At 45.5% G+C, this 27,331-nt stretch overlaps 1 protein-coding gene across 1 annotated transcript in view; it reads right to left on the bottom strand.

Moving 5' to 3' along the window:
• Positions 1 to 2,323: 2,323 nt before the first annotated feature.
• Positions 2,324 to 27,331, bottom strand: part of NUP93 (nucleoporin 93) — a 103,961-nt gene continuing 78,953 nt past the window's right edge. The window contains exons 6-22 of the mRNA XM_068991940.1: positions 23,134 to 23,208; positions 20,900 to 20,989; positions 19,266 to 19,405; positions 15,390 to 15,522; positions 13,903 to 14,060; positions 12,693 to 12,858; positions 12,214 to 12,307; positions 11,315 to 11,506; positions 10,554 to 10,680; positions 10,366 to 10,438; positions 10,089 to 10,133; positions 8,326 to 8,442; positions 7,221 to 7,339; positions 6,393 to 6,510; positions 5,869 to 5,952; positions 4,139 to 4,267; positions 2,324 to 2,554 (exon numbers count right to left, since the gene is read on the bottom strand). Of these exons, the coding sequence (XP_068848041.1) occupies positions 2,444 to 2,554; positions 4,139 to 4,267; positions 5,869 to 5,952; positions 6,393 to 6,510; positions 7,221 to 7,339; positions 8,326 to 8,442; positions 10,089 to 10,133; positions 10,366 to 10,438; positions 10,554 to 10,680; positions 11,315 to 11,506; positions 12,214 to 12,307; positions 12,693 to 12,858; positions 13,903 to 14,060; positions 15,390 to 15,522; positions 19,266 to 19,405; positions 20,900 to 20,989; positions 23,134 to 23,208 (1,971 nt within the window). The 3' untranslated portion in view covers positions 2,324 to 2,443. The remainder of the gene's footprint in view (positions 2,555 to 4,138; positions 4,268 to 5,868; positions 5,953 to 6,392; positions 6,511 to 7,220; positions 7,340 to 8,325; positions 8,443 to 10,088; positions 10,134 to 10,365; positions 10,439 to 10,553; positions 10,681 to 11,314; positions 11,507 to 12,213; positions 12,308 to 12,692; positions 12,859 to 13,902; positions 14,061 to 15,389; positions 15,523 to 19,265; positions 19,406 to 20,899; positions 20,990 to 23,133; positions 23,209 to 27,331) is intronic.

Here is a 27,331-nt window from a genome sequence, read left to right as displayed (position 1 = left end):
CACAATTAATTCCCATGATGTAAATGACAAACAAGAGAAGAACTAGGGAGTAAATACATATTTAAATCCCTTGAACCTTCTGTCCTTTATGGTAATGTTACATTTCTATCTACAAGATCTAGCATTAAAAAAAAAAAAATCAGAACTCTTAAGTCACATTTATGAAAAGTCCTCAGAGAACTCTTTTAAGGCACTGTTAAAGCAAACTGTTTGCTTTGTTTAAAATATAAATCAATGCCTATAAAGAGGGTACAACTTGCTAAATCAAGTCTCCTGCAGCACCTGTCTTCTGAGACTTTCTTAGTAAAGCTCAACTGAAGGTGAATAGATGCGAGTTGAGGAGGGAGACAGCCCCTCAGGCTACATCCTTGATAGATATAATGGGATCCGACTGAGGAGCAGCAGATGGCCCCATTATCTATAGACGAGCTCTTTACTACAAGCAAAGGCAACAATTTGTATTTAGAGAATTATGAGGGTAACTGTGCCCTGTGAGCAAAGTTTTCTCTCTAGAAGCAAAAGGTACCTTGGGAGACTCTGGGGACTTTAACATTCTCCCCCTGGGAGAGCTGCTGCAAGAGCAGTCCATAAAACCAGCAGAGCCGACCATACCCGATCCTGTAGCCCTGGCTGGCACATTCAGGAACATTCGTCCTCCCGTCCTCTCCAGCTTAGCCAAAGGCCTCAGAATAAAGAGGGCCACCGATGGGGGACAACCTTGCTCAGGGACCACATACCGATGGTATTGATGCCCAGTGGAATGAGACCCATGAGCTGACCTGGCCAACTGGCTTTATGAATGGAGACAGGGAGAGGAGGCTGTCCAAGGAGAGGAACCAACTGGTGGAGAAGAGAGAAGAGGTGCTGAGAAGTCCTCTTGAAGAGGGGCACGCACAAGGCCAAGCAGGCGCCTCCCTGTGGAGCAGCCAGAGGGAGAAACGGCCAGGTCTGTCCTGCCTTGAGCTCCAGCTGAGACCCCGACAACGTTCACCGATCAGACTATGGGTCTCCAGGACTATGTTTTCATCTCCAGGGGGATTTCAGCAAAACAGCAAACATTAATCCCGGCATCAGGGCAGATAGTTTGGAGGATGGTCTTGGAGAAACATCAACAACCTTAGATATGCGGATACCACTCTAATGGAAGAAAATGAAGAGGAACTAAAGAGCCTCTTGATGATGGTGAAGGAGGAGAGTGAAAATGCTTAAAACTAAATATTAAAAAAAACTAAGATCATGGCATCTGACCCCATTACTTCATGGCAAATAGAAGGGGAAAAGGTGGAAGCAGTGACAGATTTCCTCTTCTTGGGCTCTACAGTCACTGCAGATGGTGACTGCAGTCATGAAATCAGAAGACAATTGCTTCTTGGCAGAAAAGCGATGACAAACCTAGACAGTGCGCTGAAAAGCAGAGACATTACTTTGCCAATAAGGGCCGTATAGTCAAGGTTATGGTCTTCCCAGTGGTCACATACGGTTGTGAGACCTGGACCGTAAGGAAGGCAGAATGCCAAAGAACTGATGCCTTTGAACTGCGGTGCTAGAGAAGACTCCTCAGAGTCCCTTGGACAGCGAAGAGATCAAACCAGTCAACTTGAAAGGAAATCAACCTCGAATACTCATTGGAAGGACGGATGCTGAAGCTGAAGCTCCAGTATTTTGGTCATCTGATATGAACAGCCACCTCATTGGAAAAGTCCCTGATGCTGGGAAAGATTGAGGGCAGAAGGAGAAGAGGGTCAGAGGATGAGAAGGCTGGATGGCATCACCAATGCAATGGACATGAACTTGGGCAAACTCTGGGATATGGTGAGGGAGGCCTGGTGTGCTGCAGTCCATGGGGTCACAAAAAGCCAGACATGATTGAGCGACTGAAAAACAACAACAACAACAACTTGGACCTCAAAGCACACCTTGGGGAGGTAAGAGGGAGGAGGATGTGGAGTGCCTGGTATTTCACACACAAATCTTAACTCACCCAAGGCTGAGGCTGGCTCTCACATTCAAATAGAAATGTGAAAAGCTAACCGTGACCCTGCTATAGGGAATGTTATATCTAAATAAAAGCAACTCCCAAAGGCTTCATTTCCTTGCTCATTTTGGGTCAATTTTTAATAATATCAGGTCAACTTTAATCAACTCCTGGATGCCTATACAAGTCTGTCATTTTCTGGCCCAAGCACTAGTGAAGACAATTCCTCTCACACAAATAAAAATTTCAACAAAATTCCAAAGAGGGGGAAAAAAAAAAAACGTGAAATTAAAAGAATGTGAAAAAAAAATACAAATCAAAGAAATTTATTGGTGTTGACAAAAATACATAATACAGAAAATGAAACAAAACAAACACAACAGAAACAAAACCAGAAACCACCCCTACCCTGGAGGGCCCTGAGGTACTGACAGCAAGCAGCCCCATGAGCCCCTCAGAACATCACACTTAATTCATGAGGACCTCCATCTGCACCAGCCTCGCGTTGGTATCCCCAGATGTCCTGTAGGGTATCATCCCAGCAAAGGTGATCAGGGCTCGGGCTTGGCTGCGGAGTTGCTGAGAGAAAGGGGAAGAAGAGAAGGAACCCAGTTAAGTTTTGGGTCAGGGCCCTGTCCTGGGAACCAGCACTGCATCCTTCCATTTTCTCCCCTCGGTGGTGTAATGACAGATTCCCAGTGGGTGGACGACCGTCTTGCCCTCCACTGTCACATTCCTCCAGTGTGGTGCAGAGTTAGCAAAGGAGGGCCGCCAGGCCTCCAGTTCCAAAGCCCTTTTACTTAGCAGAAGATGGATGGGTCTGCCAGGCAAGCCGCCCCATTTGAGCAGCTGCTGACCTGGCTCTGTGCTTCAGACTGCCTGCTCCACTTTTCCGAACCTCTCCCTCCCGACTGGTGAGGACCTGAGTTTCTAGGACCCCCAGGAAACACCTGCACTGCCCAAGTGCAGCCCATTCCAGGTCTTTCCTCTCCTGTGTCGTCCTCTTTCCTCCCTTTCACTTCTTTCATTTCTCTCTTTCTAATGGAAGTGAGTAGCCCTCTTTTCTCAGGCAACAATATTTATGAGATTCCTGGACTGCTCCAGGAGGGAAAAAGATTTTAACTCAGGTGTTTCCAATATTAGAAATAATAACCTTCACTCTGATTTCCAAGTGATAAATTACTGAGTAAAGAAAAAACGAAATCTAAGAGAACAGCTTCAGGTTGCCCACACTGAGCTGCACTGGATGCTTACAGAAGAAAGGCAACCACAGCTAGGACAGAAAGGGTGGCGGGGGTGGGGGTTCTGGACTAGTAACAAGACTTAAAAGGAAAATTCAAGGGTCGCTTACTAGGCCTCTTAAGGACCATTCAAGAAGAAAGTTGAAAGGCGGGTGCCTTTTCCCTGGTATGTGAAGTAAACTGGCAAGTCTAAGGTGGAGGTTCTGACAATGACAGGACCTGTGGGGGTCATAACAGAGAGCCCACAGACATCTTTGGAGGCAGGAGATAGATTTTCAAGGCCCTAGTTTCTTGATTGCCAAAAGCAGGTATGGCTCTTACACACCATACTGAGAGCCTCATTAAATGTTAAGGGAAAGGCAATTCTAAAATGCCACCAGTTTTAATGTTTTAATGGGTCAAACACGTGTCCCTTTTTGTCAAATCAACTGTACAGCATACGCTGTTTGGGCCCAAGGGTTCTATCTGCCTGGACTCCGTGTGGCCCAGGTAATGCTGGAGGCCCCACAGGCAGTGGAAGGGGCACTGGCCCCGGTGTCAGACAGACATGGCTTTCAGACACAGCAACTGTTGACCAAAAGTATGGTTTTCATGGAAGTGCTGAACTGAGACTCATAAAATGACTATATTTTAAAGTGGGCAGGAATTCTTATGGAATCAATATAAACTAGTATTTTGATTGATTTTTTTTAAGACCTGATATTCACTGACTTGGCACATCATTATTTTTTAGCTTGAGAAGAGGAGCAACCCCAGTAATGTTCAATTTATTCTGGAAGCGCTCAACATAAGCTTTACCCAGATGCCAGGTAGTAAAGAAACAAGCACTTTGGGTCATGAGCAATGGTCTCATGAGGAGCAATCGAAGGCAAACCAGAAAGGCGGTTCTCAGCGATGGCTGTGGCCAACGCTGGGATCTTACAGAGTCACGGTCCTCGATGACTCGCTGAGGCCTGGATGCTGAGGATGGACTTGTCCCCTTGAGCCTCTTAAACTGTGTGAACAAGATGTTCATGGTGGCGAGAAGCACTTCTGAGAGGTTGTGCCTGATCTGCAGAGAGAGACACAAGGAAGTAAGAAGAAAGAACCCAGCCCTGGAGCCAAAGACAGGGTGGGGAAGGGGGACCGGTGCTCCAGGAAGGCCGGGTCAGGCCATATCCCCACAGTTGCCAGCTGGTGTACTATACAGCCACCAAAAAGGAGCCGATGGCACTGGAATGTCAAGTGTGAAAGCAAAGCCCAGGCAACACTATTCAGAAGGTCAGATCGGTCCTTCTTCTGCTCTTTTTAAAAATATTTATTTGGCTGCACTGGATCTTGGTTGCAGCACTTGAGGTCTTTTAGTTGCAGCATGTGGGATCTAGTTCCCCAGCCAGGGATCGAACTCTGGATCCCCTGTATTGGGAGCACGGAGTCTCTCTCCAGTCAGCCACTGGACCACCAAAGAAGTCTCCTCTGCTCCCTTCTTTATGCAGGGACGTGAGCAGAGAGCATGCTAACTATGTCTGCGCAGCAGAGGGATTAGCAGAAGTCCGCATCTGAACATCAGGAGGTAGGCACGCACACGCTGGCTCTTCAGTCCCCATCACTGCCCATCATCTCAGACCCACCACACTGTCTCAGACCTGCACAGCCTGAGCAGAGTCCTTGGGAGTGTCTACGAGGACAGGCCCTGGTACCCCACTTCAGTCTATAAAACAACGGATGATGTAACCAGGGGTCGGCAAGAAACAACAAAAGGAGGAATAGCTAGGGGCAGACTTGTAGTAGGTATGAAGGGAAGGTTGGCAAGAGGCAAGATTTCTTAACTGTCTATACCATAGCAGGCAGCCACCCCACATGCGGAAGGTGGCCTTCCTTCTTCCTTTAAAACAGACACGAGCTTCCATAAAAGGAATGTGCTCATTGAGTAATGGTTTTAAATTGAAACACTGTCAGGAACATCCTGGGACCAGGCAGCTGGTTCTACAGAAGAGTCTTACTCTAGCCACACAGGAATAACCAGGGGAGTTCTGGGCTGCAGGCTCAGATCAGAGAAACCAGAATTTCTGGGCCTTGGCATGAGGATTTTTTTTAAAGGTCTCCGAGCAATTCCAGTGTGCAGCCCAGCTGAGTAGCCTTGGGCTAGGCAGTGGCAACATGCTAGAAACCCTGCATAGAGAGGAGCTCTTGGGTTCTTGGGCTGATAACTGAGACCATGGTCACTGTAGCTGCTTCTTGAGACAAAACTTCTCTGCTTCTTCAGAGAAGGGAAAGAAGGAAGTGAATCACAATGTATGTTTCATGTACCCGAAGGAGCTACTTAATAAACGATCACAGTTAAGCACTGACACACCCTCCAGAACAAGTAGATAATAAACAATTAAGCCAGATTTCATAGAATCAGTAAGAAACCTGTTTCTCCCAAGAATATGTCTGATCACTAAAGTGAGAGTATTTTCTGAGTCAGGAATTCAGACAATAATCTGATGGGTATATGTGTACTCACAGGAAAACCAGTCCAGGATTCCTGAAACTGGACTCGTTTTAGAAAATTCAGTCTGGATGGTGACTGTACTAGGACTCTTAAGAGTTATTGGCTACATTAAAACAAAAGCTTTCAGCAGAAGTGCGGAAAAAAGAATTTTGTAATTCAGGCAGAGAAGGACTCACCTCATCACTGAAATTTCTGAAGGCAGCCACTCTCTCTTCGACACTTTCCTGATTCAGGGGCACCAGCTTCAAGCGATCAATTATCTGTTTAACACAAAAGCCATCACATATGATACAATCATCACAGTCATTCCATCTCTTCAAACACATGTCAGCATCTAACATGTTCATAGGTGGCTTCTTAGTAGGAAATTCTACTCCCCTTGTTCAAAGGCTTTGATTCCAACTTGCTGACTGACTCAATTCCTATCCTCATTTTCTGAGGCAGTTTTTACAATTCAGAGACTTCAAATTATTTTGAGAAATCCCTCTGTTTTTAGATTAAAGAAGAAAGGAAAAGAAAAAAGGGGAAAAAAGAACAACATAGAAATCCCTTTTAAATTGCCAGGATCTTACTTGTCCTTTTTCACTTAACAGGCATACTGGTGACATTTCCTTTGTTTTAAATGAATCCCACAAAATGTTTTGATTTTTCAAGGGCATATACATTAAGCAGTACTTCAAACACCCCTCCTGAAACTTACATCAAAGGCTCTGTCAATATGCCCACTGTGATACTCGTCAAAAAAGGTGATCAAGTCCAACAGAAGATAGAATGTCGAGTCCACAAATTTATTTGCACTGATTCCCTGAGCCCTATACCTGAAGAACAAAAAAGAGGGAAGGGAGGCAAGGGTATATTAGGAATTTCTGTGCAATTTGTAATTTGAGGACAACATCTAAAAAATGTCAGAACCTCTTAGGCTCTCTAGATGAGGTGAACTAAGGAGTGGAAAATAGTGTCTCTTTTATAACGGCCGAGCATTTGATGGTGGATTTGACAGAGATCGACCTATAAACGTTCTGTATGAAGCCCAGTTCTCCAGCTTTGGCTGCCATCTCAGCAAGCACCCTGACCCAGTTCTCAGGCAGATTTGGAGAGGGCACAAAAAGTAACGACTGCTGCCCAGCCAGGGAGTCACACTGGTTGGAGTGCATCTCCACTCATGGGGAGAGGGGAGATTCTGAAACACTGGCCACCACACCTCGGAGAATCCCCCATCCACCCATCCATCCATCACTAGCTGTTACCAAATCCCTTTGAGATGGCTGCTAATGGCGCAAAGTGAGTATAATGCCTAGAATTAAACTGCAGTATTAGAATGCTGAGATATTCTTAGATCCCCTTCTTTTTGGCAAAAATGTTTACCAAGTGACGGCAGGTTATGATGGTTATTAAGAACTCTCGAAACTGCCAGTGCCAGTGGGATGGTGGAGCCCCTCTTAGGGACTGTGTGACGTTACAGTGAAGCTGAAGACACACCTGGGTGGGGGCTGGGAGCCTGGGGCCCCAAGAGCTTCTTCGGCCTTACCGTTCTGCGATGGACAGGGCCATGTTCTTCAGCCGCTCCTTGTTGGACTGTGGTGCGCTGATCTGGGGCACAATGGGGCTAAGCAGTTTGTTCATCAGTTCCAGCACCTTGTCAGCATTCTGTTTAGATTTTTAAAATTAAAGAAGGAATTCATTAAAAATAACCAATACGAAGAAAAAAACTAAATCATCAAGACAAAGAGGGAACTTTTTGTTCTGGATCTTGACCTGGGTGATGATGACACAGACATATACCTGTGGAAAATCCATCAAGCTGTTATGTATGCTAAGTATCTACACCTTTTTCTATTTTTTCCCTAGACCTCAGTCTCAATAGAGGACTTCCCTGATGGCTCAGCGGTAAAGAATCTGCCTACAATGCAAGAGACCTGGGTTCGATCTCTGGGTGGGGAAGATCCCCTGGAGAAGGAAATGGCAAGCCACTCCAGTATTCTGGCCTAGAGAATTTCATGGACAGAGGAGCCTAGTGGGCTACAGTCCATGGGGTCACAGAGTCGGACATGACTGAGCAACTAACACTTTCCCTTTACTTTCAGTCTCAATATTTTTAAATTAAAAAAAATGAATTACAATCCTGTTTTGCGAACTTCTATGAGGTGATAAAAGGAGAGAATGCAATCTTCTCCAGGCTACAGTTACTAGTATTTCACAAATGTTCTAATGCAGAACTCCTAACTCCAGGGCTCTCAGCACACCTTGGCTGTGGTTTTGTTCCCAAACATCCATCCATCCCCAGTGGGTCTGCGGCTGCTTGGAGGATGAGCACCAGGCACTTTCACCAGCAGCTTTACTGTCGAAGCATGAGGGAGGTTTATTGTGCTGCTAAGTGAGACTACAGCTCAATGCCCGCAGGACAGCCTTTCAATATATCGTGCTCTCGGCTGGCCAGTAACACCTTATGGGCAGAAATAATTCTGTAAAATGGGAATTTCACCCTGACTGGATCATTAACTGCCTAAGCATTAGGAGACAATGCCTCAGCAGACAGAGGGGTACAATAACAGCACCGCTGAAATGGTTGTGCATTTAATGCATCAAGGCTGACAGATCTATTAGGTGCAGAGGCAAGAAAAGGACACATTTACCTTGGCAAGGTCGTAAAGCTTTGCTGCTTCTTCAAACAGTCCTTTATTTTCTGCCACGGAAGCAACTTTGTTGATAATAGGCTTTGTGTCACTGGTAAACTTATCTATGACTCCAGGCTGACAAGACAAATTATGGAAGGGAGGAAGAGAGAAACGGAGGGACAAAGCTGTCATTTTAAACACAGAGAAGCAATTGGGGATCGGAAAACTAACTGAAAATGCTTGCTCTGGGCAATGCATATATTTTCATCAGCCAGACTCTGGCTTTCCTGAAGATATAAGGGCCTATTAAACATATGAAAAGGACCAAGATGAGTGCCCATGAAGAGGCAGACTCACAGGCAGCCCAGAGGAGTCAGCGGTAAGACTCCATGCTTTCTCATTTTGCAAAATGACCTACAAGTATGTGAAATCATCAATGATTTTAATTTTGCAGATGACCCTAGTGGGGGCAAAAAAATCAGGAGGCTCAGAGAAAATATCTGAAAGATTCTGGATGTGCTTTATAAGACAGACAGCAAAAGAAACCTACTCCTGAAAAAAATACACGGCAAGTGGTGCCAGGATACTAAAAACAACAACAAAAATATCTGCGTCATCACTCAACAGCAACCCAGTGGTCAAGAGAGTATGAGACAGGCCTTAGGTAACACAGACTCCGTGACGTCTGACTGGCTGCCCGACTCTTCATCAGCCCTGGACCGAGTCAGGCGACCGACCTTCTCTGCCACCCTGGCAGCACAAGAGGTCAGTGAAGCGCATGGGCTGTGGGGTCAAGAAGGACTGGGTTCCAATTACAGCTCATTTTCTTACTAGCTGTGTGACCTTGAAGACAAAAATTAACCTCTCTTGTCTCCACTTCCTCCCTTGAAAAGCAGATAATAGTTCCGACTCAGTGGGGCTCTTGTGACCACTAGGTGAGAACATATTCATCGAACACTCAGCACAGGGCCTGGCAGTTGTCACTGCTCCATTAGCATGGCCATCATCACATCATCACCAGCACCGCCACTGGTCTTCCTGAGCTGGATGGTGTAAGCAGTGTGAGCTCATTTCAAGATTTCTGGGTCTAAACCGCCCATTTTTGTAAGCAGGGAAAGTGAGTCCCTGAGAGAGGCACAAGGAGCCCCAAGGCGGGTCAGAAGGCGCCTCCATGCCAGGGCCCCTGCCCATCCACATGGCCCCAAGTGGGGTCAGGAGAGGCCTCCATGCCAGGGCCCCTGCCCGTTGATATGGCCCCCAGTGGGGTCAGGAGGGGCCTCCCTGCCAGGGGCCCTGCCCAGTAGCCATGATGGGTCTCAGGGAATCGCTGAGGCTCATGGGAGCAGCTGTATCTCTGGGGTCAGTGCAGGGTTCTGAGCCCTTGAAAACTACCTTTGGAGAAAGGTCAAGTGCATCTCTAATTTCCCATCTGGGGAGAGTAGGCGTAGTAATCAATTTCTTTCTTCCATATTTTCTGAGCCAAGAATGGCAGGAATGTAGCCTTCTCAGATGAAAAAATGGCAGGTGTAAGCAGATGAGTATTTTGAACATAATTTAAAAAGCTATCTCACCACAAATTTACATATTTCAAGGAGAAATGTATCTAACATCAAGGTCATCACTTGGGACCTGCAATTTTCATTCTGTTTTTTAACACTAAGCAACTTCATTCAGATCTGCCTCTTTAGTGCCTTGCATCCTAAAACGGTACTGTATTTTTTGGGACAATTGTAAATCCCCACCTGCAAACTAACACATCTCCAGGGGTGTCTTTAACCTACCTTTCTGCTTCCATCATTCTCCAGTTTCCCAAGAATCATATCGAACTGCAGAGACAAAAAAATGTTTACCCAGTTTACTGGATGAGGATATACACATAATCCACAATTCTTAGGAGATGAGAGAGGACTAAGGGAGGTGGGAGAAGTCTCGAGGATACTGAGACTGAATCAACAGTTTCAGAAACCAAAGAATACTCTAAAGCTCCCCGCCTCCCCGCAACCCACACTGAGGTGATCAGCATGAGAACCTGTATACTGGAAAAGTTAGGAGATATACCTCTCGACTTTCTATCACCAGCTCGCTCACACAGCGCAGAAACATGTTTTCTCCTTGACTATCCTTCTCATCCCTAGGAGGAGACAAAAACTGGTTTCCGAAGGTACAACTTTAAGGTCTCTAATCATCATTCTCATAACGGCAGAAACCAAAATCAGCTGAAGTAAATGGTCAAAAGCCAGTCTCACCTGAGGAAGTAAAAGTACTGGAGGGCCTCTCTCGGGTCCGTGGACTCAAACTTCCGGGTGTAGAGCATGAGCAGCCGCACAAAGTTCAGCCTCCGCATGCAGGGAGGGTCGCCAGGCTCATGGCTGACTGCACGGGGTGGGGGGGTCAGAACCGGTCACAACCACACAACCAGGAACTATGGGAACCAAGCCCAAAGACCCAGTGGCACCTACTCCTGCAGCCCAGCCAACGTCTGGCAGTGCGAGCTCAGCCCAGTCCCTTCACCACCGCCCTTGAGTTTGGCCCAAGCACAGAGCGGAGACAGTGGCATTCTGTAGTGAATCACAGTATGCTGGTCTCTGAATGAAAAGGTGGCAACAATCTACTATTATGAAATGTGTTCCAGGAGGGGCGGGGGGTCTGCTGCGCTACTCACAAACTGCAGCCACTTGGGCACATGTCTTCTCTCCCTCCTGACTACCATTCCATGCCATGAGCAGGCATAACTGATGGCTCGTTGGGCCTTCCAGTGTCTCCAATTAGAGCTCCAATGGGAACCAGTCTCACTAGGTTTATATACTGAACTCCCCAGGGAATCTGAATGGGGGAGGGAGGGGCAAGACCCCCTCACACTGACCATCCCGGAGGCCGAACTGTCTACAACCCTCTAAAAATGACTGGCTCTGTTTGCTGGATCCCGGTCGACCGCAGTTCTGTGCCCACTGTCACCTGATGGGGGATGTGTCATGCTGTGGAGGTATGAGGGCCAGCAAATACTCACGGAGCTGAGCACTCTGTCCTGAGGATTTTAAAAGCAGCTTCAGCTCAAAGAGCACAAGCGCCACGTGGACAGCATGGCAGCGCAGCCGCTCCATACGGAAGAGAAAGGCAATGGCGGCTTCAAACTGTGCCGTCAGGAACAGCACTTGGAAGTAGAGGAAGGGCTGCTGGTTCACCGTGAAGTGGGACTCACCTGAGGGAGAGGAGGGATAGCTGACTCAGAAGAAGTGAGTGGAAGGAGCAGCCGACCAGCAGCCCCGAGTGCTTAAAGAGCGGGATGAAAGCACCAGCCTGAGCCGGAATGGACCTGGGGTCTGGACACAGTGGACGCCACTCCAGCTTTGCCCTGTTTCCACAGCCTCCTGACCTCCCAACACAACTGGAGAGTGGGGGGGCCCTGTTGTAAAACCTGGACTACTTGCATTAGGTGGGAAAAAAACAGAGAGTAGGACCTTAAAACAGAATGCAAAGGGTCTGTTTATCTCCTGTGTCCTGATGAGTCACTCAATAAGGAGAGGAATGACTTCCAAGCTGCAGTTCCCTCAGATTCATGGCATTTAACATTGCTGACCACCAGTGGGAACTTCTTTCTCTCTGTGTTCAGATGCAGTCACTTCGAGATCTCTGAGGGAGCTGCAGCCAAGTCCTCTATATCTCTCTCTGAGCCAGTGTCCACCAGAGCTGCTCAAAGAACTGTCCGTGACTATGTAAGCCACATCCACTACTTAAGGCCTCTACTCGAATCTGAAATAATTGTTTTGTTGTGCTGTGTTTTGAAGGTTCACGGGGTTTTGAAGGAGAGACAGAGTTCAGAGATGAAGGATTTTCCCAGAAAGAAGCTAACCAGTGATCTTAGGTGGATGAGAGAGACAGAAGGTGTTTATGCTTAGGGGATCTTACCATAGTCTTCCAACAGCTGTTTCTGGAACTGAGAAAGAGTGAGCCTGTCCTGTGGGGAGCTGGTGCCATCGTCATCAAAACACACCTGGTTCAACTAAACCCCCAAGAGAAAAACATGCATTGGTACCAATGGCAACCCACTCCAGTATTCTTGCCTGGGAAATCCCATGGATGGAGGAGCCTGGTGGGCTACAGTCCACAGGGTCGCAAAGAGTCGGATACGACTGAGCGACTTCACTTTCACTTTCACCTTCTGAGCCAGGAGCGAACTTAAGAGCTGTTTGAGCTCAAGGCTCAAGGCTATGCTAATGGCTGTGTTACTGGCTGGGAATCGTGCACAATAAAAACTGGGCCAGGAGACAGAAAAACCACTACCGCAGTCACCTTACTGGCATCATACATTAACAGTAAAATCTGTGTGCAGAGTGTAAGCAGGGGGAAGGGGCAAATGCCCTGCTGGGCAAGGGGAGCACGCCTGCCTTCAGCCACAGGTAGTCCTCGGTTTTGTCGGCCACCTCGCTCTGGTTGTCCGTGACGTCACATCTGCCAATGATACAGTACACAGCCCGTTTGTAGGGGTCCGTGTTGTTCCTGAGGGCCCTGCGGTAATGCAGTCGGAGCTTGTTCTCCGTAGCTGGGGACAATCTGAAGACACAAGGGAACAGACAAAGGCTGAAGATCCTCAAGGGCACCTGAAAGCACCCAGGGTCCAATCACACAATAACAAAGTTGTGAAGCCTTCCTCCATGGAGAGGAACAGGCACTGTCCCACCCAAATCCCCGGGACCATCACTTTAACCTGACTTGCAGCTCCCAGGAACTGCATCTCTGCCTGCTGGCTTCCTCCAGCGGTGGCCTTCAGGGCAGAAGGTCTGGGGAATTGACCCCCCAGCCCCCCACCCCCAGTAGCCTCCAAACAGTGATGAACAAGACTGAGTCAGTCCTTTAACTGCCTCAGCCCCCTCTGGCCTCTCCACTCCCTTAACCCTGTGACGTCACCTCCCAAATAAACTTCCTGCACTCAAATCCTTGTCTCAGGGTCTCCTGGTGAACCTAGGACGTGGTCCCTACTTTACACTCTGATATGAGCAAGACAGGACTTATGGTTTATCACACTCTCTGGACATGGACACTGCCAAAAAAGTAATCCTGGCTTTCCACACGTATAACTGGGGTAACTACCACTATTTCTTCTATATACATGCACATATTTTAAAACTAGGTTTGAATGTGAATTTAAGTCCAACTACATTAACAAAAACCAAAGAAAAACTAATGCTTTGCAGTTCCTTAATGTAAGAGGAAAAAACAAAACAAAAAACAGCTTAATGAAGTAATTCGATGGTTATATCTCAGGTTTGCCAATGTCTAATTCTGGCCTTCGAGCTATGAAGTACATGACAACATATTTTCATCTGGATCAACCAGAAAAGCACTAAGAGTGAACAAGTGGCGTGTAATACAATAGTTTCATTTTATAAAGCATCTCTGATGTGCCTAGGACGCTGTAAGTCTAGACATTCGTGTCAGAGTGGGGCTCTTGAATTCTTCATGCTTTCCAAAGTTCATTTTTCTCCCAAGCAGAAACTTATTTGGAGCCATGAGCAAGGAAAAGAGAGCAAGGCCAGGGCGGACCACCCTGTTAATCCCACGTGGCTTCTTCTGGACTCGGCAGCTTGTTCACCGTACCTTCTGTCCTTGCTGTTCATGTACTCCTGGAACCAAGTTTTGAACTCTCCCAGTTGGTGCTGGGCTCGGTTGACCACCTGTGAAGCGGCAAGCAGGTCTCCGCAGCGCATGCAGTAATAAATTAACGCCCACACAGGATGGCCTTCCACCTCTCCATCCTAAAAAAGGAAAGGTGCTCAAGTAGACAGACAAATAAAAGCTAACTGATGGCTTTCAATGTGCTGGTCCTCAGCTAAGCCTCCTCTTGTATTAAGTCACTCACTCTCACAACTCCACTAGGTAGGGACCCTGAATGGCTTCCTCCTCTCTGTTTTACAAACCAGGAAACTAAGACATGGGGTTGTTAAATACTTATTCCATGGCAAGCTAGTAAATGCCAGTCTAGCCTAGAGCCTTTCCTCTACAGCACCATGCGTGCCACATGAGTCAAAGCCAGATGGTGGGTTCTCCATGGAACCCCAGGATTCACAGCGAAAGGGTGACATGTTCTTCTGTGATGATTTACAGACATGCACTCTTGCCACCCCAACAAGTAAGGGCTAAAGACATTCACTTACCAATAGGAGACTATCATCATATTAAGAGTTTCACTGTGCTTGGCACTGGGGATATAGGAAAGCGGGTCTGATCCTACTCTCTGAGCAAGAGCATCTCTCCTGAAAGTGGCTGTGTCCCCAGACTGTGCAGCAGCCCTGTAGTTATTCCCCTCTCTGCTCCTCCCCGACTCCTCCAGAAATGTGGACCTCAGACTTCCCTTCTTGGCCCCTCCACCCTCCCCTCAGCAGGACTCCTTCTAAAACTCAGACCTGATCGTGTCACTTCCCCACTTAAACCCCTGTAAGCTGTTTGCACTTTAAGTGCTTAGCCCGGCGCTCCCCAAGCTGGCCCCGCCCTGACACACACCCAATAGGCCGAGTGCTCTATCCTGCCTTGACGTGTTTGTTCTCGCTGCTCCCTCCCCATCGAAAACCCTATCCGAGACCGCTGGCTGGCGAGCCCCTACTCTTCAAGCACTAGTATGGGCCTCACTTCCTGCAGGAAGCCAGCCTCCTGTGTATTCCACCACCCTCGGTACACAGATCTGGTTCAGCACTCTGCACACAGCAGGTATCTGAACTGTGAGCTGAGAAGAAAGGCACTTTCTAGGAACCATATCTAACTCTGTTGTGCTAGCTATTTGAGCCAACAATCTCAGAAGTCATCCCTGACTCTGTGGCTCACACCCACAGCCGAATTCTTCCACCGTCCTATTGGGTCCACTTTCAAAACACGTCCAGAAACCAATGACATCAACCCCCTGCACCCTCCTCCTCCACCGCCATCCCCTGGACTCCTGAGCCACCAGCCTTTCCAGGTCTCCTAGGTTCTCTTCCCGCCCCCTCTGGTCTCTTCTTCATACAGCAGTTTCCACACATAACCTCATTTCAGCTGAAAATGCCTGAGAGACTGACCTGGAGGAGTAACTGATCACATAAAGGTGCTAGTACCTGAAGTCCAGGCAAAGGAGCTGGAAGTTTAATGTTCAGGAAACTTCGAACCAACTGGTAAGTCCCCGGCACTCCGCCCAGCTGGGCCTGATGCAAGTTTCCAAAGACAGTCACAAGGGTGTAATTCTTATAACTGGAAAAAATTTGAAGGCACAAAAAAGGGAGGGGAGTTTGAAAACACATATTACACGTATCTGTGTCCAGACCCACAACATTAGACTGTGAACTCCACATGGCAGGGCCTGGACTTCAACTGAACACAGAAGACGAAACAGAAGTGCATGCTTAATGAAGCAAGCTACATTATTGATTTGGTGGGTGGTGGATCTCTGTGAAGACTTCTTATCACTGTGGATACTCAAAAGAATTCCTGGAGCCACATAATTGTGGATTTCAAATGCAGAAAGGGCTGCTGTGCAGAAAAATAAGTGTTCCGCTCACAGCCTAATGCTCTAAGTGGATCTTCTCAAACTTTTTATTTTGAAAAATTTTAAACCTACAAAAAATTAAAGAATAGTTCGACGAGTGCTCAGATGCCCTTTACTTACATTTGTCAGTTAATATTTACATGCATGCTCTTCTCTCTCTCACACATACATTTTATCTGAACCATCTGAAAATGTTATAAAAATACAGAAATCAGGCGCCACCTTATCTGTAAATATTCTACCATGTACCTACTAATTAGGACATTCTCCTACCTAACTTCAATACTATCATGATATCAAGAAATTTAACATTAGTGTACTGTTACTGTCTAGAATATAATACATATTTATATTTCTTAATGTCAGTTATAGTTGTTTTTTTTCAATCCAGGAGCCAATCCAGGGAATGCATGAAATTTAGTTGTCATGCCACTTCCATTTCCCTTAATCTAGTATAATTCTACTTTTTCTTCATGACACTGACCTTTCGAGAAGAGTCTAGGCTAGCTACCTGGTATAATATCCCACAAGCTGAATAGTTTCTCATGACTTGGTCCAGGTTCAGCTTTTTTGCTGATGCTGGTATTGCCACAGTGAGGCAGGTAATACCATTTTGCCCCATTCTTGGTAACATTTAATTTGATCACTTAGTTAAAGGTGTGGTCCACCAGATTTCACTGCTGAAGCACCTTCTTTCCCCTCTGAAATCAGAAAGTACTCTGTGGGGTACCACTTGGAGGTCATGTGAATATTTTGTTCACCAATAATCTTTCACCCCATAGTTTCCACTGATGGTCTTTGCTAAGCCCACTGTCACACTGGTGTCTGCAAACGATTTTCTATCATTCCCTCTTTATTTGTTAGCACACTTAAAACCCTTTATAATGTTTTAAATTGTTTTTGTATTAGGATTAAATGGTTCGGGTTACAGATACTCAAAAATGGGGTTAATACAATGAAAAACTTTCAGGTGCTTCATATGCACTAAAATGTTCAACATCAGATTAAGTATAATAGCAGACTGAGAGAGAGACACACACACACCTCTCAGAGAAAAACATCTAAATGTCAATTGCAGAAAACAGACTCATCAGAAATTGATGTAGTTTTAAAAAATGATACTGACAAAAAATTTTACAAGCAAACTATATAAAACCACATATCGTACACATTGGGATCATAAGCTATGTAAAAGATAAATATCAAACAAAATATTCATATGTCCCAGAAAGGCGGTGGGGGTGGGTGTGGAGGTGGCGGTAAGGAAATACAACAAGGTACCAGGAGCCCCTGCATGTGAGAGGGGGGCTGCTCCTTTTTTCAGGTCCTCTTTTTGGCATCTTTCAAAATTTCTATAATAATCATGTAGTATTTTTATGATGAAAAATAAACATAATTTGATTTAACAAATATGAGTTCTCTATCACTGGGAGTATTTAAAAGCAGAGTTTGGAAAAGAGATTAGAGAAGAGCCCTGTGGCAACTGGGACAAACAATGCCCATTATGGTCTCTTCCAACTTGAATGAAGACAACCCACATGCTGGAAAGGGCCTAAATTCCTTGAGAGCTAAGAAATGTTACCTTGCTTCAAATTTGAAATACTCAAAAAATAATTTGGGGCCAGGCCTGCTTTGCCATCTGGTGTATTACATCACTTGAAACACTGTATGTTGGGACTTCCCTTGTGGTCCAGTGGTGAAGACTCCGCCTTCCAATGAAAGAGGTGCAGGACTAATCCCTGGTTGGGCAGCTAAGACCCCACATGCTTCGAGGCCAAAAAACCAAAACATAAAACAGAAGCAATGCTATAACAAATTCAATAAAGATGTTTAAAATGGTCCACATCAAAAAAATCTTAAAAAAAAAAAAATACTGTATGTTATCCTCTCAGTGGATTAGTACCAGCAAAAATATTTTTTTAAGTGAGTACAGTTATCTGAAATATTCCCTTTATCAAAAGGGACAACAAATCCTTAAAAAAGATGCCAAGAGAGAGATGCTGTTAGAAAAAGAAAATAAGCATATAATAGTTGTGCACAGGAAACTCCCGAATAGCTCCAAGTGCTGCTAAAGGAATTAATGGAACAAGATCATCCTAAAAAAACTAAATGAAAAGAATAATAGAAGAATTGGGATGGCTTACATATATAAAATCCCAAACTGCAACCCGGTACCTCTGGTGAAGTCAAACACCAACAGTGAGAATTATGCTTACTGAAGAAAAAGCATTCATATACTTAATCCTTAAAAAAAAAAAAAACCCTAATATTGTTTATACACTGTGAGAAATTTTTTGATTCATATTTTGCTAACTTGTAGCAAATAAATACCACTATATATATTAGGTTTTTCATGGCTGAAGACTTAACAAAACTTACATTATAAAAACTGAGTGAAAGCCTGATGTAATACTTTATGAACTCTTTGTGCCTGTGCCAGAAAAAATGAAACACCATTTGCAGTTTCAGATTTTTCTTAACAAAAGAATGGAGGCTAGTGAGTTTAATATATCTGATGGTGTTCATCTTGTGTAGCTATTAAATAATTTGGCACTTGATATAAAAATCTGTTCTCTCTCTGCAGTATCAAGTCTTGAATTACCTTGACTTCCTAACAGAGTATTATTTTGTTGACAGAAGGTGACCACACAACAAGGCCACTGGCAGCTGCATGGGTGCAGAGGCAAAGAGCTGCAACTGAGCAAGCGTATGCAGCTTGCCTTTCTCTTCTCCAGCCAACAGAGAGAGGCCTAGCACCCTGTCTCTGAGATAAAGAGGGTCCACTGCACACTCATGACAACACCGGCTGGTCAATTCAGAGCTAGGAGTGTCCACAGGGCGTGGATGAATGGCACAGCCCCTACCAACTAGGGGGCCAACAGTCAAGATCCAAGGGTACAGCCGCAAACCCCTGTGACCAACTCCAATTAGTGAGGAGGTGGCAAAAACCTAGGCACAAATCAGACGCATTAGCAGCTGGGAAGGATCTGAACTCACAGGATTAAGCAAGCAGAGCCAGAAGGAAAACAAAAGCTCAAGGGGCCTTCCTAGGGTTTGGAGGTGGTAAAATGCTGGGTGGGAAAATTAAAATGTTGAGAGAAAACCAAGAGCCTGAGGAGTAATGGCTGAACCCCGCGAGGGCCCAGGATCCTGACCCAAGGCATTGTGCCCTAATAACCCTGTCTCTGTACTGAGGGATGCAGGGTGGAGAAAGACAGAGAGAAAAGCCTAAGAGGGCTCAGGGCTCCCACTCACGTGGTTTTACACCTGTGCAGAGACAGTTCCCATAGAGAAGTGCTCCTAAAAACAGCGCAACACCTCTCGGACTTCCTCAACCTTGTTTAAATCACACCAGCTCCAGAGCACTTATCTAGAGAACCACTTCAAACAGGGGAACGGCTACCTTCAGGGGATTTTAAAGGCGGCCTCTGTGCTGCCGCCGCCTCACCTCTGCTCCAGGTACCCCAAGGCCTGCCTGACAAACTCCATGCGCACTTCTACGCTGTTGCGGCTCTTCAGGGCGTCAGTCGCTGGCACCAACAACACATCTGTCATTTGTTTCACCATGGCCCACATGTCGGAGATGTTCTGCACAGAAACAACACTGCATGTGACAACGCTGTGGGGCTGCGCAAGCGGCCTGGTTCTTCACGGTGCTCTGACGTGGAAGGGGCTGAGGTTAACGTCCTATCTGCAGCCCTCAGGCTCAAGCCCAGCAAAGAAGATGTGCCTTGGCCTGGCCAGTAGCCAGGCTCTCATCTTCCCTTAAGCAGCCCACGTCCTGAGTGGGTTTTCAGATCAATTACTATTCCAGGTCTGACATAACCACCTACATAATTGAGACCACATTTATTGAATCTCAGTGGGTTATCCCTTAAGAGAGAGTGAACACATTTATAATCGTCCAGAGCTCTAGGATTTTAAACTCAAATAGCTGCATGTCAGTCCTTACAAGGTCATTTGAGTTTTTTAAGACTTAAAATAAGAGTCTAACCTAAATAATACAGGCTTTGTCCTCCCGGAGGCTCTCCACGGGTCCCTGCTCTTACCCTGTTTCTCAGCGGCATGGCCTCTCCTTTTCCTGCCTACTCACTCCCCTCAAAAGGCACCTCCAGTGCAGCCTCCTGGAAGAGGCATGGGTGTGCTTGCCTGTGTGTAACCACCACACAGACGGACTCTCACATCCCAGAACCCTCCTGGTTGTAAACTTTGCCTTAGAAATGTGTTCCCTGAACCCTTTGCAATGTTATAAAGTTAAGATCTCTGGAAGGCAGTAGCAGTTGGAGAAAAAGCAGGTATACACTTTTTCCAAAGGAAAAGAGAAAATCCCGTTTTCATTGTTTCTTGGAAAAGTTAAAAATCTGTAGAAAATCCATCTAAATGTGACTCTTTCTAGGTGGTGAGAGAGTAGATAAATTCTTACTTTCTTCTTTAGATTGGTTTTATAATCTTACACTTTTTTATTGGAAAAAAAAAAGTTGGTTGCCCTGTGAAGGAAAAATGTGTTCAAGTGCTTGCTTGCGTTACAGACTTCCTTCCTTTTCCCGTTCTTCCTGGCCACCTACCAATCTATCCATCCCCTTCTTTGATTTTGATTTTTTCCCCGAAGTGGGAGAAACTGGGCCAAGGATAAGAATTGAGGGGCAGGAATGAAGAGGGGGGAGTCAGAGAGAAACAAAATCAGCGGCATATGAAAAATTCTTGTAAAGACCCCACCTGAGTCGAGTTCAAGGGGCTCACGGTACGAAAACCACATCACCTTTACAATTCACATCTCATGAAAGAGCCCTGTCTGTCTTAGCAGGGAAACTGACAGGGTGGAGCTGGAGCCTGACAGGACTTCAAAGCAAACACAGTTTGGCTGGGCCTTTTGAAGATGCATTAAAGATATATATATATATATATAGCATCGCCATAAAAAAAAACACCTAAAAATTACTTAAAATAAAACTCTAAAGAACACTTAAATTAATCTTCCAAAGCATAGAATTTCTCTCTAGTACACTTCTGCCAAATCAGCAAGCCGCTAATCCCATCAGACACCCGACCCCACATGTCTCCCCGGCCGGCTCTGGGTGCTACCTTATCATCCAGCTCTGTGACGGAAGCGCAGAGGTCCAGGAGGTTAGGCTGCAGGTGTCCGTTTACAATCTTCTCGTTATAGATATAAATCTGAAAGGAAGAGCAGAGTAAATGGCACAAATTCCATTTTCACCTCTCCTTTTCAGAACCTCTTGAAGGAGTTCTGAAACCAACTTCTGTCCAATGGTCAGAAGCTTCAGTCAACCTTTCCTTCCTCACAGTGGCTGAACTATCCACACTGCCTGGAGGGCAAGGCCTCTGGCTAGCTGCTCAGTCCGGCGTCTGAGTCTCGCACAGTGGCATGAACACACACCAGAGCTAACTGCTCCCCCAGCCCTCCTAACCTGGGGAGCAGGAGCAGGGCAGCCCTGGGGGAGAAGCACTGCATGCAGTTCTGTGCTGCTCTGCCCAGCAGACCCTCGGGCCCAGAGAACAAGGACCAAAGTGGAAGACGGGACAGTGGAAGGTCTCTAGCTGCTGCTTCCTAGGAATCTGAGCAGAGTCTGGTCACCTTTCTGATAAAAGGATAGAAGGGCCTCAGCCCAGGGCTGTGTACTGAGTAAGGACCGCCAGGCTGCAGCCCCCTACACGTGTTAGAAGAACACTTCTGCCCATTTGCAGTACCCATTTCTCTCATCAAGAATCCCAGCTCCGTAGTAAAATTTTCTCAAGAAAAAAGAACTCTGTGATGTTTAAGGAATGGAAAAGCCAATATTACTCTGGACTTTGTCTCTAAAGAACCAACACACTGATGGGGAAAACTAGTAAGTTCTACTCTTTGCATTCTGAAAGCCTTGCACTGCTGAGGACTGAACTAGGTAGTGATTTCAGACAAAACAGGATTCTGTCGAATCCTGCCCTCTGCTCTCAATGGGGGAGAGCAGCACATAGCCTCCAGGAGCATTATAAAGACAAGGTGGTGTTTATTCACTCAACCAGCATTTCTGAGGGGCCTTCCCTTGGGTACTGTGTTCAGCATGGGATATAAAGGTTTTCTCTCCACTGGAGGGGACTGCCACGTAAACAGACATGACATTATGGAGTCCTGAGTGCTAGAAAACCTTAGTCTTATAAAGCTTTAGTCTTCACAGACACAGAAGACCCATGGTTTCTCCCCCTCAGAAGCTTGTAATTTCATTAGGCCTGAATTCTGGAGATGTCTGTGACAATGATAGTCAGTCATATGATCAAAGTGAAATTTTTAAAACTGTAGATGGAGTGTGGGAGATCTAAAAATTGGAAAATAAATTTTAGTAAAACATGAGGGAGTTGGAAGAAGGTGGACTTGTGTGTGCAAAGCTGACACAACTTGCACAGTGCTTTGAGGGAAGAATATGTTGCTGCCACTGTGGCCCTCAGCATTACCAACTTCCTTTCTTTCACCAAGTCTCAGGTGGGGTGGTTGGAGGGCCACAGCGGCACCAACACATTCTCCCCTCATAGCACTGTGGAAATCGGTCACAAGCGAACAGATGTTCCTTGGTGACTTCTGGTGCAGGACAATTTAAAGGGGGTGGAAGTCCACCACCTACAATTCAGGAAACAAGACTGTTTTTCCTTCTTGATACTTTATGCAGGAAATCAGCAAATTAGAATAAAGTACACAAGGTTGGTAGTTTTACTCAAAAGGTCAATTCCAGGTATGTACTGTCTTGAGGGCAGTTTCGTGTAGTTTTTACACCCTGTGCTTTAAACACAGAGTGTCTCAATCTATATTTACACTATCACATGGTCATGATACACAACCAGAACCACAACACCCCAAATACTATGAGCTTCTCCAGGGCAGTAATATCCAGTAATGGTGGGTACACTATGCTAACCCAGGCAGAAAAATATTTAGAAAATTTCTTTCTACAACAAGGGAGGGAGCAGGGTTTCTGATAATACCATTTGCCAACCAGGTGATCAGTTAATATAGAACTCCATTTGCTCAGCAGTGCAATTACTCAGAGCTTTACTGTACATGGACTGCTGCCAAATGCAAAATGAGATGCCTTGGTCAGCGTGTGAGGCAGATTTCAATTTCCCTAAATCAAACCTGAGTCATTCTATTACCCAGTTTGATAGACTTCTCCAGGCACCTAGATGGTAAAATATTAACAAGTCCTCTGAATAAAAACCCAACTTGCTTTTAGGGTCTGACTTTCACATGAAGTCTGTGTTCTCTTTTACTCTCCAGAGGGCTCATGGAAGATTTTCCTGGATTTGATCTTCCTTGAGAACATGCTTACCTGCCGGGCGTAGGCCATTTCGGTACTGTCTAGGGAGCTTCGACCAGGGGGTCCTACATCACTGATGTAACTTGGCTGTAGAGAAATATACATTCAGAATTGGTTCAGAACAGCATTCAATCATGTAAAGGAAAAAAAAATCATAAACATTTGTTTGTCTTTAATGGAGCTGTGAGGAGTCTGTTTCCTAGTCAGACTTCCTGAATGATTTTGGGGGTTTCAATAGAAGACAACTCTCTTATCATGAACACATAAGGGAGCAGGCATGGGACCCAATGAACTCCATAACAGGAGGCTGACGAAACTGCAGGGATATCTCAATAACTGTTCCTATCTTTGTGACATTTGGTTTCAATCCCAAGCTCCCACTTCGCCTCATCTTCCTCATCCATGTCTTTACACCAGTAAGACTGTGGTGCATGTGGGTCTTCTGTTTCCATCAATACTAAACAGCTGAGGAAATGGGAGATTATAGGGTCACAATACTGAGGTTCAGATGTTTCCTAGAGTCCACACTAAGGCAATAGCTACTGATGAACTTTCTGCCACTGAAGATACAAAGTCAGCCTACGTTGAGTCATTTATTTATCTATTCATTCATTCAGTAAACATCTGTTAAGTGTCTGCCTGCCACACGCACAGCATGAACGCACCCATCCCTACAGAGATGACAGGAAGACAGCCCACAGAGGCTGCCCACGAAGAGCTTACCATCTGATGGGGAGAGTCAGACACCAACACATGGGAAGGTTTATTAGTCTTTTTAGAGAAAGATTAAAGTTAACCTTTAGCTAAGTTTATTCCCTACTGTAAACAAAAATGGATCAAAAATAGATATGCTCCAATTAGGTACATTCTTAAACTTCCAAATTAGTTTGTAACTGTACTGTAGCAGAGATCAAATTCTTTAAGCTTCTCTCATAAAAGAAAAAAAAAAATCAATGCTCTATTCTCTAAAGTCTAAAACAAAGCAGTTTTAAAGTAGGTTTTGTGGGAGCAGATGGAAGACAGTACCAAAACCTTCCAGCACCTCCAAGGCTGGCAAAAGGTTACCAATGTGAGCATGCGCTGGGGTAGGACAGGGAGGAAGGAGGGCCAGGAGGCAGAAAGGCGGGATGTAAAGCTTCAGCTTCTAGAACGGACACCTGGGTTCCAGGAGGACCACTCCACTCCCTGGTTTTGGGGTGCAGGGAAAAGCACATTCCTTTGGAGCCTCAGTTTCTCATCTGAGAAACCAATGAATGGGCTGTCCTAGACAATCTCGAGCAGTCCTCCCACCTCTGATTTTCTGCAGTCACTGGTATTAAAGGAGCTATAAATAGCTTACTGTTCAAAATACTGAATTTGGTCTCACTACAGTACAGCAAAAACCAGTATATTGGAAATTTAAGAATATAACTAACACCTAGTAGAACACATCTAATTTTGATCCATATTTATTTACAGCAGGGACGAAACTTAGCTAAAGGTTAACTTTGCTCTTTCTAAAAAAAGACTAAGAAACTTGTCCATATGTTGGCCTCGAACTCTCCCTATCAGATGAGTAAATGCTGCCGCTTGGCTGACTCAATGAATATTTCACATCCCCACCTCTTACCTCTAGTCGCTGCCACTTCCCCCTCTGGCATATGGCATTTTAGATATAACATATCTAATAGTGTGTTGGTAAATGTTTAACAACTGGCTTGGGGAAGGGGACTTGATTTGTAGCATTTGCTGGTTTCTTTAGTGTAGATACTCCCACGATGGCAGAATTCAAGCTATTCCAAGTGATATCAATGGGATAGCAAATTTTCTGAAAATCTGACAATAGGTCCTCCTGAGCTCAACCCTACACACTACCCTTTCCAGCCTCCACTGCCCCTGGGAGTGGCCATGCACCACCCTGGCTCTAGCCAGTGAGACGGAAGCACCAGCCTGGCAGTACATTCAGGCAAAGTGTAGCTTCTGCTTTTCCTGACAGAGGGGGATAAAGAGCCTGGCATGGCGTTTCAGCATTCTAACCTGAATGCAAACAGCATGCCTAGAGCAGCGGCAATCATCTTGTGAGCCTGAAGGGGCTCTGCTAAAAAATGTTGGTGTACAGAGACAAAGACGTGTCTCTGATGGCACCACAGAGCAAGTGAACTAAGGCCCACTCTTTCCACACCTGCAGACTTCTTAGGTGAGAAAAATAAACTCCTCTTCAAGCTACAGAAACTCTAAGTTTTCAGTTATTCACAGCAGAAGGCCTTCCCATCTGCAATGACTGAAAACCATCAGGTTACAGTGACAACAGCCACACCTTCTGAGCAACTCCTATACACCAAGCAGAGTCTTAATCCTCGTGTATTAACTCTACAACCCCATGAGAGACACACTTTTATTATGTCAGTTTTACAGAGAAAGATACCAAAGGGCACAGAAAGCAACTTGCCCTAGGACACTCCAGTAAGAAGTAGCAGAGCCATGGTTTGCATCCACAGTCTGGGGCCACGCTGCCTGCCAGGGCAGCCCGGGGCAGCTGTCCAAGGATGGCCACTGGAGAACAAGTCAGCAGTGGTTTAGAAAGCCTGGCTCCACTGCTCACTAGCTAGGTGATCTTGACTGAGTACACTGATTCTTTGGGGCCTGGGCTTCTTTAGCTATAGCAATGACACAGGGGCAGCAATGATATTTACCTTATAGATGAAAAGATTGAATGGGAAGAAAATATTACCCACTTCACAAGGAGTAAGTAGGAACAAGGAGAAAGAACTCATTGTCCAGTATCTGACCAGTGAACGCTAACTGCTATCACAGTAAAAAAAAATAAACCACAAGGAACATGGGGATAAACCCAACGCTGAACAATGGATAGATATGGACACTACAGAAACATAAGCTACAATATTTTACTTTCTGCTGGCTGGAGATTCTCATCTCATTTTTCTACAAGGAGCATGCGTTCCTTGTATGAACAGAATTCCCACTAGCTCATTTTCTACTTCTGAGTGTTCCCAGTAACACTGTGACAAAGACTGTTCTATAACACAGTTATCTTTCTGGAACAGAACTAACTCTCTGAAAGCTGGTGATCCCCAAGTCTTTGAAAGAACAGAGCACTAAGCTTGTTAATTCCAGTAACCTAACTGGGGGGAAACAGGGATGAAAGGGAGAAACGGCACGAAATACTTCTGCAAGAACACAATTGTTTCAGCTAAATATATATAAACAGCCTTGAGAAATATTTTCCGGTACTACTAGAAACCTAATTCTAAAAATTATCCACTTAAAAAGTAGTTGGTTTTTAGCTTGCAAATTTCCATTTAAATGAATTTTGTTTAATACGCTTGTTTTCAAACATAGCTTTCCTTCATGTGCCCTTGACAGAGCCTCTATTTCACCACACACAAAGTCAATTATCCACCAACAGGATGTGGGCACGCACGTGCCTGAGGAGAAGAACCAGCAAACATTCACAGAAATCTTAAAGCCAGGGGCTGCTGGAGGGCTGGGAAAGTGGATGCCGGTGTGCTGTGTGGTGAAACATTTCAAACTTTTCAGGTTTGCCTGACTGGATCACAGTGGGGATACCAGGAGCACGGAGTCAGAGACCAGGAAGGCGGGGAAGATGGGAGGGGGGCCAGGATGACAGCAAAGGGTTCACCTAGGAATCTGGAGACACTGCGGAGAAACCGTCTCTCGGAGCACAGACATGAGAAGGGTTTTCTCAGCATACATGGTGTTCCAAAAGAGTCATTTTCTTTTCTAAAATCAGACTTTAAACTTTATTTTGTATTGGGGTATAGCTGATTAACAATGCTGTGGTAGTTTCAGGTGAACAGTGAAGGGACTCAGCTATACATATACACGTATTCATTCTCCCCCAAAACCCCACTCCCACCCAGGTTGCCGCATAACATGGGGCAGAGTTCCCTGTGCTGCAAAGTAGGGCCTTGTTGATCATCCATTCTAAATAAAGCAGTGTGTACCTGTTGATCCCAAACTCCCTAACTATCTCTTCCCCCCACTATCCCTCCTCTGGCAACCATAAGTTGTTTTCTAAGACTCTGAGTCGGATTTGTAAATGAGTTCATTTGTATCATTTCTTTTTAGATTCCACATATAAGGGATGTCATATGATAAAAGAGCCATTTTCTAAGAGAGCATTCCAGAACTGGGAGGATATGGTTGGAGTGGCAGGGGGTAACTGAAAGCATTTATCAAGCAGCTAGTT

Source organism: Capricornis sumatraensis, chromosome 20 (assembly GCF_032405125.1).
Source record: "Capricornis sumatraensis isolate serow.1 chromosome 20, serow.2, whole genome shotgun sequence".
Classification (NCBI taxonomy): Eukaryota; Metazoa; Chordata; class Mammalia; order Artiodactyla; family Bovidae; genus Capricornis; species Capricornis sumatraensis.
Note: the sequence above shows the minus strand (reverse complement) of the source record. Positions and strands in the feature narration are given on the sequence as shown.